This window comes from Cuculus canorus, chromosome 29, assembly GCF_017976375.1.
Source record: "Cuculus canorus isolate bCucCan1 chromosome 29, bCucCan1.pri, whole genome shotgun sequence".
Lineage (NCBI taxonomy): Eukaryota > Metazoa > Chordata > Aves > Cuculiformes > Cuculidae > Cuculus > Cuculus canorus.
The window spans coordinates 2,707,473-2,724,607 of NC_071429.1; the positions used below are offsets into that span (position 1 = coordinate 2,707,473).

General features: G+C 66.5%; 2 protein-coding genes across 2 annotated transcripts; both read left to right on the forward strand.

Moving 5' to 3' along the window:
* Positions 1–2,816: 2,816 nt before the first annotated feature.
* On the forward strand, positions 2,817–9,325 carry INPP1 (inositol polyphosphate-1-phosphatase). The gene is made up of 6 exons (XM_054051388.1): positions 2,817–2,908; positions 4,627–4,834; positions 5,833–5,893; positions 6,864–7,064; positions 7,181–7,355; positions 8,804–9,325. The coding sequence occupies exons 2-6, from the start codon at positions 4,634–4,636 to the stop codon at positions 9,297–9,299; spliced, it is 1,134 nt and encodes a 377-aa protein (XP_053907363.1). The 5' UTR covers positions 2,817–2,908; positions 4,627–4,633; the 3' UTR covers positions 9,300–9,325.
* A 1,108-nt stretch (positions 9,326–10,433) lies between these two features.
* Positions 10,434–16,246, forward strand: CD63 (CD63 molecule). Its single transcript, XM_054051393.1, has 8 exons — positions 10,434–10,488; positions 10,886–10,959; positions 13,796–13,984; positions 14,605–14,679; positions 14,768–14,863; positions 14,947–15,090; positions 15,207–15,290; positions 16,024–16,246. Exons 2-8 carry the CDS (start codon positions 10,894–10,896, stop codon positions 16,087–16,089), a joined length of 720 nt encoding a protein of 239 aa, XP_053907368.1. The 5' UTR covers positions 10,434–10,488; positions 10,886–10,893; the 3' UTR covers positions 16,090–16,246.
* Positions 16,247–17,135: the final 889 nt, after the last annotated feature.

Genomic DNA, 17,135 nt, shown 5'->3' on the forward strand with positions numbered 1-17,135 from the left:
AAAAATAATAATAATAATAAAAAAAAAGCGTCGTTGTCGGCGGCCCCAAAGCTTTTATACCCCGGGAGGAGAGTGTCGTCAGCGGCCGTGATTGGCTGCGGGCGCACAAAAGAGGATCGGGGCAGGAGAGCCACGGAGCACCGAGCGGCCCCGAGAAAACCCCCCGGACCGCGCAGGGACACCCGAGTGCCCCCAGGACACCCCCCGAGTACCCCCAGGACACCCCCCCCCGAGTGCCCCCAGGACACCCCCTGAGTCCCCCCAGGACACCCCCTGAGTGCCCCCAGGACACCCCCCCCCGAGTGCCCCCAGGACACCCCCCGAGTGCCCCCAGGACACTCCTCCCCGAGTACCCCCAGGGCACCCCGAGTGCCCCCAGGACACCCCCTGAGTGCCCCCCAGGACACCCCCACCAGAGTCCCCCCAGGACACCCCCCCCGAGTACCCCCAGGACACCCCCTGAGTGCCCCCAGGACACCCCCATCAGAGTACCCCCAGGACACCCCCCGAGTGCCCCCAGGACACCCCCTGAGTGCCCCCAGGACACCCCCCCTGAGTGCCCCCAGGACACCCCCCGAGTGCCCCCCAGGACACCCCCTGAGTGCCCCCAGGACACCCCCCCCGAGTACCCCCAGGACACCCCCATCAGAGTGCCCCCAGGACACCCCCCGAGTACCCCCAGGACACCCCCCGAGTGCCCCCAGGACACCCCCTGAGTACCCCCAGGACACCCCCCCTGAGTGCCCCCAGGACACCCCCCCCCCGAGTCACCCCAGGACACCCCCCCCGAGTCACCCCAGGACCCCCCGAGTGCCCCCAGGACACCCCCCCCGAGTCACCCCAGGACCCCCCGAGTGCCCCCAGGACACCCCCCCCCCGAGTACCCCCAGGACACCCCCTGAGTTGCCCCAGGACACCCCCCCCCGAGTACCCCCAGGACACCCCCTGAGTGCCCCCAGGACACCCCCCCCGAGTACCCCCAGGACACCCCCCGAGTCACCCCAGGACACCCCCCCCCGAGTACCCCCAGGACACCCCCTGAGTTGCCCCAGGACACCCCCCCCCCGAGTACCCCCAGGACACCCCCTGAGTTGCCCCAGGACACCCCCCCCAGAGTGCCCCCAGGACACCCCCATCAGAGTACCCCCAGGACACCCCCCCCCGAGTACCCCCAGGACATCCCCCCGAGTCCCCCCAGGACACCCCCCCCGAGTACCCCCAGGACACCCCCCGAGTGACCCCAGGACACCCCCAGAGTGCCCCCAGGACACTCCTCCCCGAGTCCCCCCAGGACCCCCCGAGTCCCCCCCAGGACCTCCCCGAGTGCCCCCACGCTCCCCCCGAGTGCCCCCAGGGCACCCCGAGTCCCCCCCAGGACACCCCCCTCAGAGTCCCCCCAGGACACCCCCCGAGTACCCCCAGGACACCGCCCCCCGAGTGCCCCCACGCTCCCCCCGAGTGCCCCCAGGACACCCCCCCGAGTCCCCCCAGGACACCCCCTGAGTTGCCCCAGGACACCCCCCCCCCCCAGAGTCCCCCCAGGACACCCCCCCCCAGAGTCTCCCCAGGACACCCCCCACCAGAGTCCCCCCAGGACACCCCCCGAGTCTCCCCAGGACCCCCCCGAGTCCCCTACGCTCCCCTCAGAGTCCCCCCAAGACCCCCTGAGTCCCCCCAAGACCCCCCCAAGACCCCCGCCGAGCCCCCCAAGACACCCCCAGTCTCCCAGGACCCCCCCGAGTCCCGGCAAGCGCGGCGGGGGGTGCTCGAAGCGCCCCATTCGAAAGGAGTTTTGGGGGGGGGGGGAAGAAACGAATAACACCCCCACACACAACCCCCCACACCCCCGGGATGCGCTCACGGAGGGCTCCGGGGGCTTCACGGTACCCCCTCTGCCGCCCCCCCCGCAGCCCCGGTCCGCATCCCGGGGTCGTGTCCTTAACGGACCCCCCCTTTATCCCGGGTTGTGTCCTTAACGGACCCCCCCTTTATCCCGGGCTTTAACCGGACCCCCCCTCCCCATCCCGATCCCTTCTCCTTCTCGGGTCATGTCCTTAACCGACCCCCCCCCGGTTCACCCCCGGTTCCCTCCCGGTCCCCCATCCCCTCCGGGTCGTGTTCTCATTCCCGGGGCGATTGGGGTCGGGGGGGGTCCCGTTCCCCCCATTATTATAGGGGATCCCGTTATTCCCGGGACTATTGGGGTCGGGGGGGGGGTCCCGTTCCCCCCAATATTATAGGGGATCCCGTTATTCCCGGGGCGATTGGGGTCGGGGGGGGGGTCCCGTTCCCCCCAATATTATAGGGGTTCCCGTTATTCCCGGGGCGATTGGGGTCGGGGGGGGGTCCCGTTCCCCCCGTTATTATAGGGGATCCCGTTATTCCCGGGGCGGTTGGAGTCGGGGGGTGTCCCGTTCCCCCCAATACCAAAGGGGGGGGGGTCCCGTTATTCCCGGGGCGATTGGGGTCGGGGGGGGTCCCGTTCCCCCCGTTATTATAGGGGATCCCGTTATTCCCGGGGCGATTGGGGTTCAGGAGGGGGTCCCTTTCCCCCCCCCGGTCCCACCAGGATCCGCCGCTCCGGAGCGATCGCGTTCACACCGGCGCCGGTAAAACCGGAGCGAAGGGCAACGCCGGGACGAGGGCGACACCGCGCGGCTCCGGGAGGCACCGGGGCGGGGAGGGGGGGGGGTACCGGGAGAGGGGGTCAACCGGGAGGCGGGGAGGAGATTCCGTGTGGTCCCGGTGTCGCGGGGCGGGGGGGGGAAGGGGGGGGGGGAAGCCCCGGTACCGGGGTGTGTGCCCCCCCCCCCCCCCGGGATCCCCGTCTGCGGCACCGAAGGGGTTAAGCGGCGGTGACGCGTTCGGACCGGCTCCGCCCCCCCCGCAAGAGCTGTCAGCGGCTCCGGTAACGGCACCGGGGGGGAGGGGGACCGGGAATGGGGGGGGGAAAGGATGGGAGGGGGGGAAACTGAGTGTGTGTGTGTGGGGGGAGACACCGGGATTGGGGGGACCCGGGGGGCACCGAGGACACCCCCCCACCCCCCCCGCTGCTTCCGGCTCCCCCCCCCCCCCGTGCTCCCCCGGGGCCCCCCCGGATCCCCGTGTGTCCCCGTGTCCCCCCATGTCCCCCTACGTCCCCCATAGCTCCCCATGTCCCCCCATGTCCCCCCATGTCCAATTGTCCCCATGTCCCCGTGTCCCCCCATCCCCCCCATCCCATGTCCCCCCATGTCCCCCCACGTCCCCATGTCCCCATATCCCCCCATATCCCCCCATATCTCCCCATGTCCCCCATGTCCCCCCACGTCCCCATGTCCCCCCATATCTCCCCCTATCTCCCCATGACCCCATGTCCCCCCATGTCCCCGTGTCCCCCCATCCCTCCCATCCCATGTCCCCCCACGTCCCCCCATGTCTCCCCATATCCCCCTATGTCCCCATGTCCCCTCATGTCCCCCCATATGTCCCCATGTCTCCCCATGACCCCCATGTCCCCCCATATGTCCCCATGTCCCCCCATATGTCCCCATGTCTCCCCATGACCCCCATGTCCCCCCATATGTCCCCATGTCCCCCCATGTCCCCCCATATCTCCCCCTATCTCCCCATGTCCCCGTGTCCCCCCATCCCCCCCATCCCATGTTCCCCCACGTCCCCCCATGTCTCCCCATATCCCCCTATGTCCCCATGTCCCCCCATGACCCCCACATCCACCCATGTCCCCCCATTACCCCCCTATCTCCCCATGTCCCCCCATGTCCCCGTGTCCCCCCATCCCTCCCATCCTATGTCCCCCCACGTCCCCCCATGTCTCCCCATATCCCCCTATGTCCCCATGTCCCCCCATGTCCCCCCATATGTCCCCATGTCCCCCCATATGTCCCCATGTCTCCCCATGACCCCCATGTCCCCCCATATCTCCCCATGTCCCCCTATGTCTCCCTATATCCCCCATGTCCCCCCACATCCCCATGTCCCCGTGTCCCCCCATATCTCCCCCTATCTCCCCATGTCCCCCCATGTGTCCCCATGTCCCCGTGTCCCCCCATATCTCCCCCTATCTCCCCATGTCCCCCATGTCCCCCCGTGTCCCCGTGTCCCCCCACCCCCCCGTCCCGCTGTCCACGTCCCCACAGCCACGTCCCCACTCTGGGCTGTGGCCTCCGGCAGCGCTTGGGGACATTTTTAGCCCATGTCCCCACCCTGGAGCCTCATCCAAGGGCTGTGGGGAGGTGCCGGGGGGGCCCCCCAAGTCTGCTGGGGGACCCTCAGGCTCCAGAGGGGGAGGTGGGTACTCCCCAAGTGCCATAGGGAGATGTTGGGTGCCCCCCAAGTGCTGTGAGGAGATGGTGGGTGCCCCCCAAGTGCCATGGGGAGATGTTGGGTGCCCCCCAAGTGCCATGGGGAGATGTTGGTTGCCCCCCAAGTGCTGTGAGGAGATGGTGGGTGCCCCCCAAGTGCCATGGGGAGATGGTGGGTGTCCCCCAAGTGCCATGGGGAGATGGTGGGTGCCCCCCAAGTGCTGTGAGGAGATGGTTGGTGCCCCCCAAGTGCCATGGTGAGATGTTGGGTGCCCCCCAGGTGCCGTGGGGTGCTGCACCCCCCGGTGACGGTGCCCCCCAGCCCCGCTATGGGGGTGCTGCAGGCGCTGGTCGGGGTGTCGGAGAAGGCGTCGCGGGTGGCGCGGCTGTGCCGGGGAGAGGAGCCCCTCTGCCAACTCCTGGTGGCCGAGAAGACGGGGCCCGAGAGGAACTCGCGCTTCCAGAGGGACTTCAAGACCCTCGCGGATGTCCTCATCCAGGAGGTCATCAAACATGACCTGGGCCAGCAGGTGGGGGGCACCCCCACACCTCCCACCCCCAGGAGCCCCAGTTCCCACACACCTCACCTCCCAGTATCCCCAGTTCCCTCCATCCCTCATCTCCCAGTATCCCCAGTTCCCTCATCTCCCAGTATCCCCAGTTCCCCCCACCCCTCACCTCCCAGTATCCCCAGTTCCCTCATCTCCCAGTATCCCCAGTCCCCCCACCCTGATCTCCCAGTATCCCCAGTTCCCTCATCTCCCAGTATCCCCAGTCCCCCCACCCTGATCTCCCAGTATCCCCAGTTCCCTCATCTCCCAGTATCCCCAGTCCCCCCACCCTGATCTCCCAGTATCCCCAGTTCCCTCATCTCCCAGTATCCCCAGTCCCCCCACCCTGATCTCCCAGTATCCCCAGTTCCCTCATCTCCCAGTATCCCCAGTTCCCCCATCTCCCAGTATCCCCAGTCCCCCCACCCTGATCTCCCAGTATCCCCAGTTCCCTCATCTCCCAGTATCCCCAGTCCCCCCACCCTGATCTCCCAGTATCCCCAGTTCCCTCATCTCCCAGTATCCCCAGTTCCCCCACCCTGATCTCCCAGTATCCCCAGTTCCCTCATCTCCCAGTATCCCCAGTCCCCCCACCCCTGATCTCCCAGTATCCCCAGTTCCCTGATCTCCCAGTATCCCCAGTCCCCCCACCCTGATCTCCCAGTATCCCCAGTTCCCCCACCCTCATCTCCCAGTATCCCCAGTTCCCTCACCTCCCAGTATCCCCAGTTCCCCCACCCTGATCTCCCAGTATCCCCAGTTCCCCACCCTCATCTCCCAGTATCCCCAGTTCCCCCACCCTGATCTCCCAGTATCCCCAGTTCCCCCACCCTGATCTCCCAGTATCCCCAGTCCCCCCACCCTGATCTCCCAGTATCCCCAGTTCCCCCACCCTGATCTCCCAGTATCCCCAGTTCCCCCACCCTGATCTCCCAGTATCCCCAGTTCCCCCACCCCTGATCTCCCAGTATCCCCAGTTCCCTGAGCTCCAGGGCCACATCCACGGTGAGGAATCCAACGAATTCACGACCGCTCAGGGTGAGTTTTTTGGGGGTGCGGAGTCGGGGGTTCCCAAACTGGGGATACTGGGAGATGAGGGGTGGGGGGAACTGGGGATACTGGGAGATGAGGGAACGGGGGATACTGGGAGATCTGGGTTTGGGGGAACTGGGGATACTGGGAGATGAGGGAACTGGGGATACTGGGAGATGGGGGAACTGGGGATACTGGGAGGTGAGGGGTGGAGGAACTGGGGATACTGGGAGCTCAGGGAACTGGGGATACTGGGAGATGAGGGGTGAGGGAAGTGGGGATACTGGGAGATGGGGGAACTGGGGATACTGGGAGATGAGGGGTGGGGGAACTGGGAGATGAGGGGTGGGGGGACTGGGGATACTGGGAGGTGAGGGAACTGGGGATACTGGGAGATGGGGGGAACTGGGGATACTGGGAGGTGAGGGAACTGGGGATACTGGGAGATGAGGGGTGGGGGGAACTGGGGATACTGGGAGATGGGGAACTGGGGATACTGGGAGATGAGAGGTGGGGGGAACTGGGGATACTGGGAGATGGGGAACTGGGGATACTGGGAGATGAGGGGTGGGGGAACTGGGAGATGAGGGGTGGGGGGAACTGGGGATACTGGGAGGTGAGGGAACTGGGGATACTGGGAGATGAGGGGTGGGGGAACTGGGGATACTGGGAGGTGAGGGGTGGGGGAACTGGGGATACTGGGAGATGAGGGGTGGGGGGACTGGGGATACTGGGAGATGAGGGAACTGGGGATACTGGGAGATGAGGGGTGGGGGAACTGGGAGATGAGGGGTGGGGGAACTGGGGATACTGGGAGATGAGGGAACTGGGGATACTGGGAGATGGGGCTTTGGGGGAACTGGGACACGCTGAGGAATCCAACGAACTCACGACCGCTCCGGTTGAGTTTTTTTTTTGGGGTGCGGCGTTGGGGGTTCCCCCCTTCTGGTGGGTGTCTGACGTTGGGGTTCCGCAGGGGCCACGGTGCGGGTGCAGGTGGGCTCTTCGCCGGGGGACACGGCCGCCACGCTGCGCCGCGTGCTGGAGCCCCACCACGAAGCCGCCGAACTGCTGGCGGCGGCCGCGCACCGCGCCGTCACCTTGCACGACGCCACCTTGGCCACCGTGGAGCTCAACATCCCCACCCAGGACATCGCCATCTGGATAGACCCCATCGGTGGGTGAGGGTCAACTTGAGGGGCGGGGGGACCCCCCCCTCCTTCCTCCCCTTCTCCCCAACTTTCATTCCGGCATCCGTGGCGGTTGAACCGCGGCGTTTCGATGGCGCCGTAGATTCCACCAATGAGTACATCGCGGGGCGCGAGGACGTGGCGCCCGTCGAGGGGGTCGCTCCGGAGGGGCTCTGCTCGGCGCTGGTGCTCATCGGGGCGTACGACCGCCGCACCGGTTGCCCCGTGATCGGCGTCATCAACGAACCCTTCTTCCGCCGTCACCCCGAAACCGGCAGGTAACCCCAAAAGCTGGAGAGAGGAGGGGTTTGGCACAGGGGGGGCAAGTTATGGGGTGACAGGAAACTTGGGGTGCAGTAAGTTGGTTGATGGGGGTCCCAGGGTGCAGGTTATGGGGTGACGGGGAAACTTGGGGTGCAGTAAATTGGGTGATGGGGGTCCCAGGGTGCAGGATATGGGGTGACAGGGATTCCAGGGGACAGGTTATGGGGTGACAGGGACCTTGTGGGGCAGGATATGGGGTGACAGGGGTCCCACGGTGCAGGATATGGGGTGATGGGAGTCCCAGGGTGCAGGATATGGGGTGACAGGGAACTTGGGGTGCAGTAAATTGGGTGATGGGGGTCCCAGGGTGCAGGATATGGGGTGACAGGGAACTTGGGGTGCAGTAAATTGGGTGATGGGGGTCCCAGGGTGGAGAATATGGGGTGACCGGGAAACTTGGGGTGCAGTAAATTGGGTGATGGGGGTCCCAGGGTGGAGGATATGGGGTGACCGGGAAACTTGGGGTGCAGTAAATTGGGTGATGGGGGTCCCAGGGTGCAGAATATGGGATGACAGGGAACTTGGGGTGCAGTAAATTGGGTGATGGGGGTCCCAGGGTGGAGAATATGGGGTGACCGGGAAACTTGGGGTGCAGTAAATTGGGTGATGGGGGTCCCAGGGTGGAGGATATGGGGTGACCGGGAAACTTGGGGTGCAGTAAATTGGGTGATGGGGGTCCCAGGGTGCAGAATATGGGATGACAGGGAACTTGGGGTGCAGTAAATTGGGTGATGGGGGTCCCAGGGTGCAGGATATGGGGTGACAGGGGTCCCACAGTGCAGGATAAGGGGTGATGGGAGTCCCAGGGTGCAGGATATGGGGTGACAGGGAACTTGGGGTGCAGTAAATTGGGTGATGGGGGTCCCAGGGTGGAGGTTATGGGGTGACCGGGAAACTTGGGGTGCAGTAAATTGGGTGATGGGGGTCCCAGGGTGCAGAATATGGGGTGACGGGGAAACTTGGGGTGCAGTAAATTGGGTGATGGGGGTCCCAGGGTGGAGGTTATGGGGTGACAGGAAACTTGGGGTGCAGTAAATTGGGTGATGGGGGTCCCAGGGTGCAGGTTATGGGGTGACGGGGACCTTGTGGGGCAAGATATGGGGTGACAGGGATTCTAGGGTGCAGGATATGGGGTGATGGGGGTCCCACGGTGCAGGATATGGTGTGACCGGGAACTTGGGGTGCAGTAAATTGGGTGATGGGGGTCCCAGGGTGCAGGTTATGGGGTGACGGGGACCTTGTGGGGCAAGATATGGGGTGACAGGGATTCTAGGGTGCAGGATATGGGGTGACGGGGGTCCCAGGGGGTACAGTGGGCAGGATGTTGGGGTGACAGGGCTCCAGGTCCCCCCCAAACCCCGGGGGGTGCCGTTGCCCACGCCGGGGCTCTCCGTCCCCGCAGGTGGCAGGGGAGGTACCACTGGGGCGTCGCCTACGGCGAGACGCGTCTCTGCTCGCTGAACCCCCAATCATCGCCGCGCCCCACACCCCGCGTGGTGCTGAGCCGGGCGGAGGGGGCGGCGGTACAGGGGGCTCTGCGCCCCCTTTGCGGGGAGCACCTCCTCTTCGCCGCCGGCGCGGGGTACAAGATGCTCTGCGTCATCCTGGGTTTGGTGGACGTCTACGTCCTCTCCGTGGGTACCACCTTCGCCTGGGACGCCTGCGCCCCACACGCCATCCTGCGCGCCATGGGGGGCGGCGCCGTGGCCCTGGCGGGGGCTCTGCGGGCACGGCGGGAGGGGGACAAGGGGGTCCCCCCACAATTGGTGTACAACCGCCCGGATGATGGGGCGGTGGGCGCCGAGCGTTGGGTCAACCGCGGCGGCCTCGTGGCTTACGCGCATCCGCAGCATCTCGAGGACGTGTTGGAGGCGCTCGCCACCGCGCCGGGGGTCTGAGCCCCACGGAATGGGGGGGCAGGGACCAAGGGAATGGGGTGGGGGGCAGAGGGGGTCTGGGGTGCAGGGTGTGGGGTGAGGGGGACCAAGAGCATGGGATGGGGGGCAGGTGGGATGTGGGGTGCAGAGTGTGGGGTGATAGGGACCAAGAGCATGGGATGGGGGGCAGAGGGGATATGGGGTGCAGAGTGTGGGGTGATAGGGACCAAGAGCATGGGATGGGGGGCAGAGGGGGTCTGGGGTGCAGAGTGTGGGGTGATAGGGACCAAGAGCATGGGATGGGGGGCAGGTGGGATGTGGGGTGCAGGGTGAGTGGGATCTGGGGTGCAGAGTATGGGGTGAGGGGGACCAAGAGCATGGGATGTGGGGCAGGTGGGATGTGGGGTGCAGGGTGAGGGGTGAGGGGGACCAAGAGCATGGGATGGAGGGCAGGTGGGATGTGGGGTGCAGGGTGAGGGGGATCTGGGGTGCAGAGTATGGGGTGATAGGGACCAAGAGCATGGGATGTGGGGCAGGTGGGATGTGGGGTGCAGGGTGAGGGGGACCAAGAGCATGGGATGGGGGGCAGGTGGGATGTGGGGTGCAGGGTGGGGGGATCTGGGGTGCAGAGTGTGGGGTGAGGGGGACCATGGATATGGGATGTGGGGCAGGTGGGATCTGGGGAGCCCCTGGGGTGGGGGGTCCGGGGTGCGACCCCTCCGGCCCCCATTAAAGCGACCCTCGCACCCACCCGTCTGTGCTCATGGGGGCGTGGTCTGGGGAGGGGCGTGGCTGGAGCGAGAGGGGGCGTGGCCTGGTCGGATGGTGCCCACCCCGGATTATAGAGCGAGCGTGTTCAATAAGGGGCGTGGTCTAAAGCCGGAGGGGCGTGGTCTTGTCGAAAGGGGGCGTGGTCTGAGCTATGCGATGACGGTGGAGGGGCGGGGTCAGAGGGAGGGGGCGTGACCTGAGAGGGCCGGGGCGGTGCCTGATCCGAATAACGGGGCGTGGCACGAACAAGGGGGGCGTGGCCTGAGCAAGAAGGGCGTGGTCTGAGCGGGCGGTGCCGGTCCCGGGCGGGGCTCGGGGGGGGGGGGGGCGGTGCCGGTCCCGGGCGGGGCCGCTGCCGCCTGTTGCCTCGCCCCCCCCTCCCGGCCCCCCCCCGCCCCCATCACATGACCGCGGGACGGGCGGCGGAGCAGCGGCACCGGTGAGAGTCCCGGGCGGGGACCGGGGACACCGGGACCGGGACTCGGGCAGGAGGGGGCGACACCGGGAGCGGGACTCCGGCGGGGGGTGGGGGGGGTGACAACGGGAGTTGGACCGGGACCGGGATCAGGACTCGGGCAGTGGGGGCGGACAGGGACCGGGACTCGGGGGGGGCGACACCGGGACCGGGACCGGGACACCGGGGAGGGAAGAGACCGGGCCCGGGGCTGTAGAACTCAGGCCTGGGGGTTGGGGAGGGTGGACAGGACCGGGAAGGGACCGGGACCGGCACGAGGCGGGACGGGGATTCGGGCAGGGGGGGGGAGACGCGGGGGCACCGGGACCGGGAGGGGGGAAACGGCGCCGGTACCGGGGCTGAGGCGGGGCCGGTGCCGCAGGACGGACGATGGCGGTGGAGGGAGGAATGAAATGCGTGAAGTTCCTGGTGTTCGTCTTCAACTTCATCTTCTGGGTGAGGGGGGGACCGGGGGGGACACCGGGAGGGATACCGGGGGGGACACCGGGGGACACCGGGGGACACACCGGGGGGGACACCGGGAGAGACACCGGGGGAACACCGGGGGGAACACCGGGGGGGATACCGGGAGGGACCGGGGGGGACTGGGGGACACCGGGGGACCCCGGGGGGGACCCCGGGAGGGACCGGGGGGGACACGGGGGGGGACACCGGGGGGGACACCGGGAGAGACCCCGGGAGGGACCGGGGGGGACACCGGGAGGGATACCGGGAGGGACCCCGGGAGAGACCGGGGGGGATACCGGGAGGGACCGGGGGGGACTGGGGGACACCGGGGGACACCCCGGGAGGGACCGGGAGGGACCGGGGGAGGGCGGGAGACAGCGAGAGGGACACCGCGGGGGACACCGGGAGGGACCGGAGGGGACACCGGGGGGGACACCGGGAGGGACCGGGGGAGGGCGGGAGACACCGGGGGGGGACACCAGGAGGGACACGGGGGGACACCGGGAAGAACACCGGGAGAGGGACCGGGAGAGACACCGGGAGGGACACCGGGGGCCGCCATCAGTAGGTTCCAGGGTTAACAGCAGGGCAGGATGAGGCTGGGGGCCCCCCCCGGGGTGGGGTGGGGGTGTCTGTGTGTGTGTGTGTGTGTGTGTGTGTCCCCGAGCCCCCCCTGACCCCCCCCGAACCCCCCGACCCCCCCCCATCCCCGCATGGAGCGGCTTTGGGGAAGTTGGGGTGAAGAAAGAGGAGCACGAGGAGCCCAACGGCCAAAGTGGGGGGACGGGGGGGGGGGGAGGAAAAGGGGGACACACAGCTGTCCTTTTGGAGCCCCCCCCCCACGCATAGAGTGATTCATCCCCTGTCCCCACCCCGATCCTATGGGGCTGAGTCACCCGGGGGGGGCCCCGAGCAAGGAGGGGGGGGGGACACACCGCCCACCACCACCCCCCCCCCCGAGTGTCTGTGTGTCCCCCCCCGTGTCTGTGTCCCCCCCCGAGTGTTTGTGCAGCGGGTGCCGGGCGCGCTCTGTTTGCCCACACCCGGCGAGCAAACAGGGCCGGGGGGGGGGGGGGGCTGTCCTCATCGCCCAGGGGAAACTGAGGCACGGGGGGGGAGGTCCTATCGCCAAGGGGAAACTGAGGCATGGAGGGGGGGGTGGTCCTATTGCCAAGGGGAAACTGAGGCATGGAGGGGGGGGGGGCTGTCCTCGTCACCCAGGGGAAACTGAGGCACGGGGAGGGTCCTATTGCCAAAGGGAAACTGAGGCATGGAGGGGGGGGTCCCATTGCCAAGGGGAAACTGAGGCATGGAGGGGGGGGTCCCATTGCCAAGGGGAAACTGAGGCATGGGGGGGGGTCCTATTGCCAAGGGGAAACTGAGGCATGGGGGTTCCTATCACTAGAGGGAAACTGAGGCACGGAGAGGGGTGTCCCATTGCCAAGGGGAAACTGAGGCATGGAGAGGGGGGTCGTATTGCCAAGGGGAAACTGAGGCATGGAGGGGGGGTCCCATTGCCAAGGGGAAACTGAGGCAATGGGGGGGTCCTATTGCCAGGGGGAAACTGAGGCACCCCCCCCCCCCGCCAAGGCCTTGCCCCCCGCCCCCGTCCCCCCCCCCAAGGCCTCACGCTGTGGCCGGAAAACCGGACTTCCTGGCGATCTAACGTGCCCCCCCCCCCCCCGCCTCGCTGGGGGGGAGCAGCCAAACCCCCCCTCCCGTTACCCCAATTTGGGGCTGAATGTTCCCCCCCCCCGCACCCCCATTTCCTCCAATTTTCAGCCCCCCCCCACCCTGCTATGGGGCAACTGGGACCCCCCCCCTCACCCCAATTTTCAGCCCCCCCCATCACCCCAATTTTCAGTCCCCCATTGCTATGGGGCAACTGGGACACCCCCCCCCCCCCAATTTTCAGCCCCCACCATCACCCCAATTTTCAGTCCCCCGTTGCTATGGGGCAACTGGGACCCCCCCTCACCCCAATTTTCAGCCCCCCCCATCACCCCAATTTTCAGTCCCCCATTGCTATGGGGCAACTGGGACCCCCCCTCACCCCAATTTTCAGCCCCCCCCATCACCCCAATTTTCAGTCCCCCATTGCTATGGGGCAACTGGGACCCCCCCCCACCCCAATTTTCAGCCCCCACCATCACCCCAATTTTCAGTCCCCCGTTGCTATGGGGCAACTGGGACCCCCCCTCACCCCAATTTTCAGCCCCCCCCATCACCCCAATTTTCAGTCCCCCATTGCTATGGGGCAACTGGGACCCCCCCTCACCCCAATTTTCAGCCCCCCCCATCACCCCAATTTTCAGTCCCCCATTGCTATGTGGCAACTGGGACCCCCCCCCCCAATTTTCAGCCCCCCCCATCACCCCAATTTTCAGTACCCCATTGCTATGGGGCAACTGGGACCCCCCCTCACCCCAATTTTCAGCCCCCCCATTGCTATGGGGCAACTGGGACCCCCACCCCAATTTTCATCCCCCCCCCTCACTATGGGGCAACCGGGACCCCCCAATCACCCCAATTTTCAGCCCCCCCATTGCTATGGGGTAACTGGGACCCCCCAATTCCTCCAATTTTCAGCCCCCCTCACCCCAATTTTCAGCCCCCCATTGCTATGGGGCAACTGGGACCCCCCAATTTTCCGGCCCCCCCCTCACCATGGGGCAACTGGGACCCCCCCTCACCCCAATTTTCAGCCCCCCCTCACCATGGGGCAACTGGGACCCCCCAATTCCTGCCGTTTTCAGCCGCCCTCCCCCCAGGTTTCAGCTGTGGGGTACCCCCTGCCCCCCCTAACCCGCGGGGCGCCCCCCAGGTGTGCGGCGTAGCGCTGATCGCAGTGGGCGTTTACGCCCAAGTGGCTCTGGATAAGGCGCTGGCGGTGAGTGGGCGCTCGGCCGCGGGGTCCCCCATCGCCATCCTCGTCCTCGGGGTCATCGTCTTCTTCATCGCCTTCTTCGGCTGCTGCGGAGCCTGGAAAGAGAGTTACTGCCTCGTCACCACGGTGAGAGCCCCCCGAGCACCCCAAAACCTGAGCACCCCAAAACCTGAGCACCCCAAAACCTCCCCAGCACTGAACCCCCACTCTGAACCCCCACTCTGCACCCCTACTCTGAACCCCCTGTGGAAAGAGAGTTACTCACTACAGTGAGACCCCCCCCCAGAGCCCCCCAAAACCTGAGCACCCCCAAACCTGAGCACCCCAAAACCTGAGCACCCCAAAACCTCCCCCACTCTGAACCCCCACTCTGCGCCCCCACTCTGAACCCCCTCTGGAAAGAGAGTTACTGCATTGTCACTACGGTGAGAGCCCCCCAGAGCACCCCAAAACCTGAGCACCCCCAAACTTGAGCCCCCCAAAACCTCCCCAACCCTCAACCTCCACTCTGAACCCCCACTCTGCACCCCCACTCTGAACCCCCTCTGGAAAGAGAGTTACTGCCTCGTCGCTACGGTGAGAGCCCCCCAAATTCCCCTCCCTGACCCCCCCAAACCCCCTGACCCCCCCTGACCCCCCCAAATTCCCCTCCCTGACCCCTCCCAAATCTCCCCCCGACCCCCCTGACCCCCAAATCCCCCCCTCGACCCCCCTGACCCCCCCAAATCCCCTTTCCGCCCCCCCAGTTCGCCGTCCTGCTCAGCCTCATCTTCCTGGTGGAAATCGCCGCTGCCATCGCCGGATACGTCTTCAAGGATAAGGTTGGGGACCCCCTTCCTTGGGGGGGGGTCAAAGGGGGGGTGGAGGGCTGTGACCCCCCCCCTGTACCCCCTTTTTTTGCCCCCCCAGGTCCGCTCGGTGCTGAAGGAAGGACTGCAGGAGGCGATGAGCAAATACGGAGAGGATAAACCCTTAACGGAGGCGATGGATGAGCTCCAGAGGGAGGTGAGGAATGGGGATTTTGGGGGGGGGGTGAGGCCAGGATGGACCCCCCCGTGACTTTTGGGGTGTCCCCCCCCCCCCCCAAGTTTATGTGTTGCGGAGCCAATAACTACACGGACTGGGAGAACATCGAGCGATTCCGAGTGAACGACACCGTGCCGCAGTCCTGCTGCCGCGTCAACGGCACCGCGTGCAACGTGCACCCCAACGCCGACACCGTCTACGAGAAGGTGGGGGACCCCCCACCCCAAAAAAAAAACCACCCCCCTGTGGGATCCCCCTCGTCCCCAGCCCTGGGGTTACCAAAGGGGGGGGTCCTAACACCCCCTGACCCCCCCCCGCCCAGGGCTGCCTCCAGAGCATCGAAGCGTGGATGAAGAAGAACATCGTCATCGTGGCGGCAGTGGCGTTGGGCATCGCCTTCTTCGAGGTGGGATGTGGGGCTGAGACACCCCCCCCCGCGGTGCATCTGTGGGGCTGAGACCCCCCCCAAAGTCTGGATGTGGGGCTGAGACCCCCCCTGCGGTGCATCTGTGGGGCTGAGACCCCCCCCTACAATCCATCTGTGGGGCTGAGACCCCCCCCCAAACTCTGGATGTGGGGCTGAGGCCCCCCCAAGGCTCCACATATGGGACTGAGCCCCCCCAAAGCTCTATATATGGGGCTGAACCCCCCCCCCAAGGCTCTATATGTGGGGCTGAGCCCCCCCAAGGCTCTATATATGGGGCTGAGTTCCCCCCCAAAGCTCTATATATGGGGCTGAACCCCCCCCCCAAGGCTCTATATATGGGGCTGAGCTCCCCCAAGGCTCTATATATGGGGCTGAACCCCCCCCCAAGGCTCTATATATGGGGCTGAGCCCCCCCCAAAGCTCTATATATGGGGCTGAACCCCCCCCAAGGCTCTATATATGGGGCTGAGGCCCCCCCAAGGCTCTATATGTGGGGCTGAGCCCCCCCTCAATGCTCTATATATGGGGCTGAACCCCCCCCAAGGCTCTATATGTGGGGCTGAGCCCCCCCAAGGCTCTATATATGGGGCTGAGCCCCCCCCAAGGCTCCACATGTGGGGCTGAGGCCCCCCCAAGGCTCTATATATGGGGCTGAGCCCCCCCCAAGGCTCCACATGGGGGGCTGTGCAGGTTGACCCCCCCTCTCTTGCAGATCCTGGGGATCATCTTCGCCTGTTGTCTGATGAAGGGCATCCGCAGCGGCTACGAGGTGATGTAGCCCCCCCCCGCCGGGGAGTTGGGGGGCTCTGGGGGTGCCCCCCCCCCCAACACCTCTGCCAGTGTCTCCGGGGGGGTCCCCATGTGCCAATTTACCCCCCAGACCCCCCCCCCCCCAGGGGCATCTCCTCGGGTTTGGAAATAAAAGCTTTCCTGAAGCGCCGTCCGCTGTGCTTTGGGGGGGCGGGGGGGGTCCTGGGGGGGAGAAGACTTGAACCCCATTGACACCCCCATACACACACTGATGACCCCCCCAACCCCCATCAGCCCCCATCCACCCACTATTGACCCCCCATCAACTCCCATTGACTCCCCATCGATCCCCCATTGACCCCCCCACCCCTCCATTGCCCCCCCATTGACCCCCTGATCCCCCATTGACCCCCAATTGACCCCCCCATTGACCCCCATCGAACCCCATTGACCCCCCCGGCCCCCCATCGACCCCCTATTGACCCCCATTGACCCCCCTCAGCCCCCCATTGACCCCCATTGACCCCCCAGCCCTCCATTGACCCCCCATTGACCCCCATCGATCCCCCATTGACCCCCTAATCTCTCCATTGACCCCCATTGACCCCCTCAGCCCCCCATTGACCCCCCCATTGACCCCCATTGACCCCCCATCTCTCCATCGACCCCCCATCAACCCCCATTGACCCCCCCAGCCCCCCATTGGCCCCCTCTGCCCTCCATTGACCCCCATTGACCCCCCCCCGGCCCCCCATTGACCCACCATCGACCCCTTATTGACCCCCATTGACGCCCCCCAGCCCCCCATCGACCCCCCTCAGCCCCCCATTGACCCCCCAGCCCTCCATTGACACCCCATTGACCCCCATCGATCCCCCATTGACCCCCCCAGCCCCCCATTGGCCCCCATTGACCCCCCATCGACCCCTTACTGACCCCCATTGACCCCCCCAGCCCTCCATTGACCCCCCATCGACCCCTTATTGACCCCCCCCAGCCCCCCATCGACCCCCTATTGACCCCCATTGACCCCCCCCATCCCTCTTCCCCCCCACCTCAAGCTCCGCGTGGGGT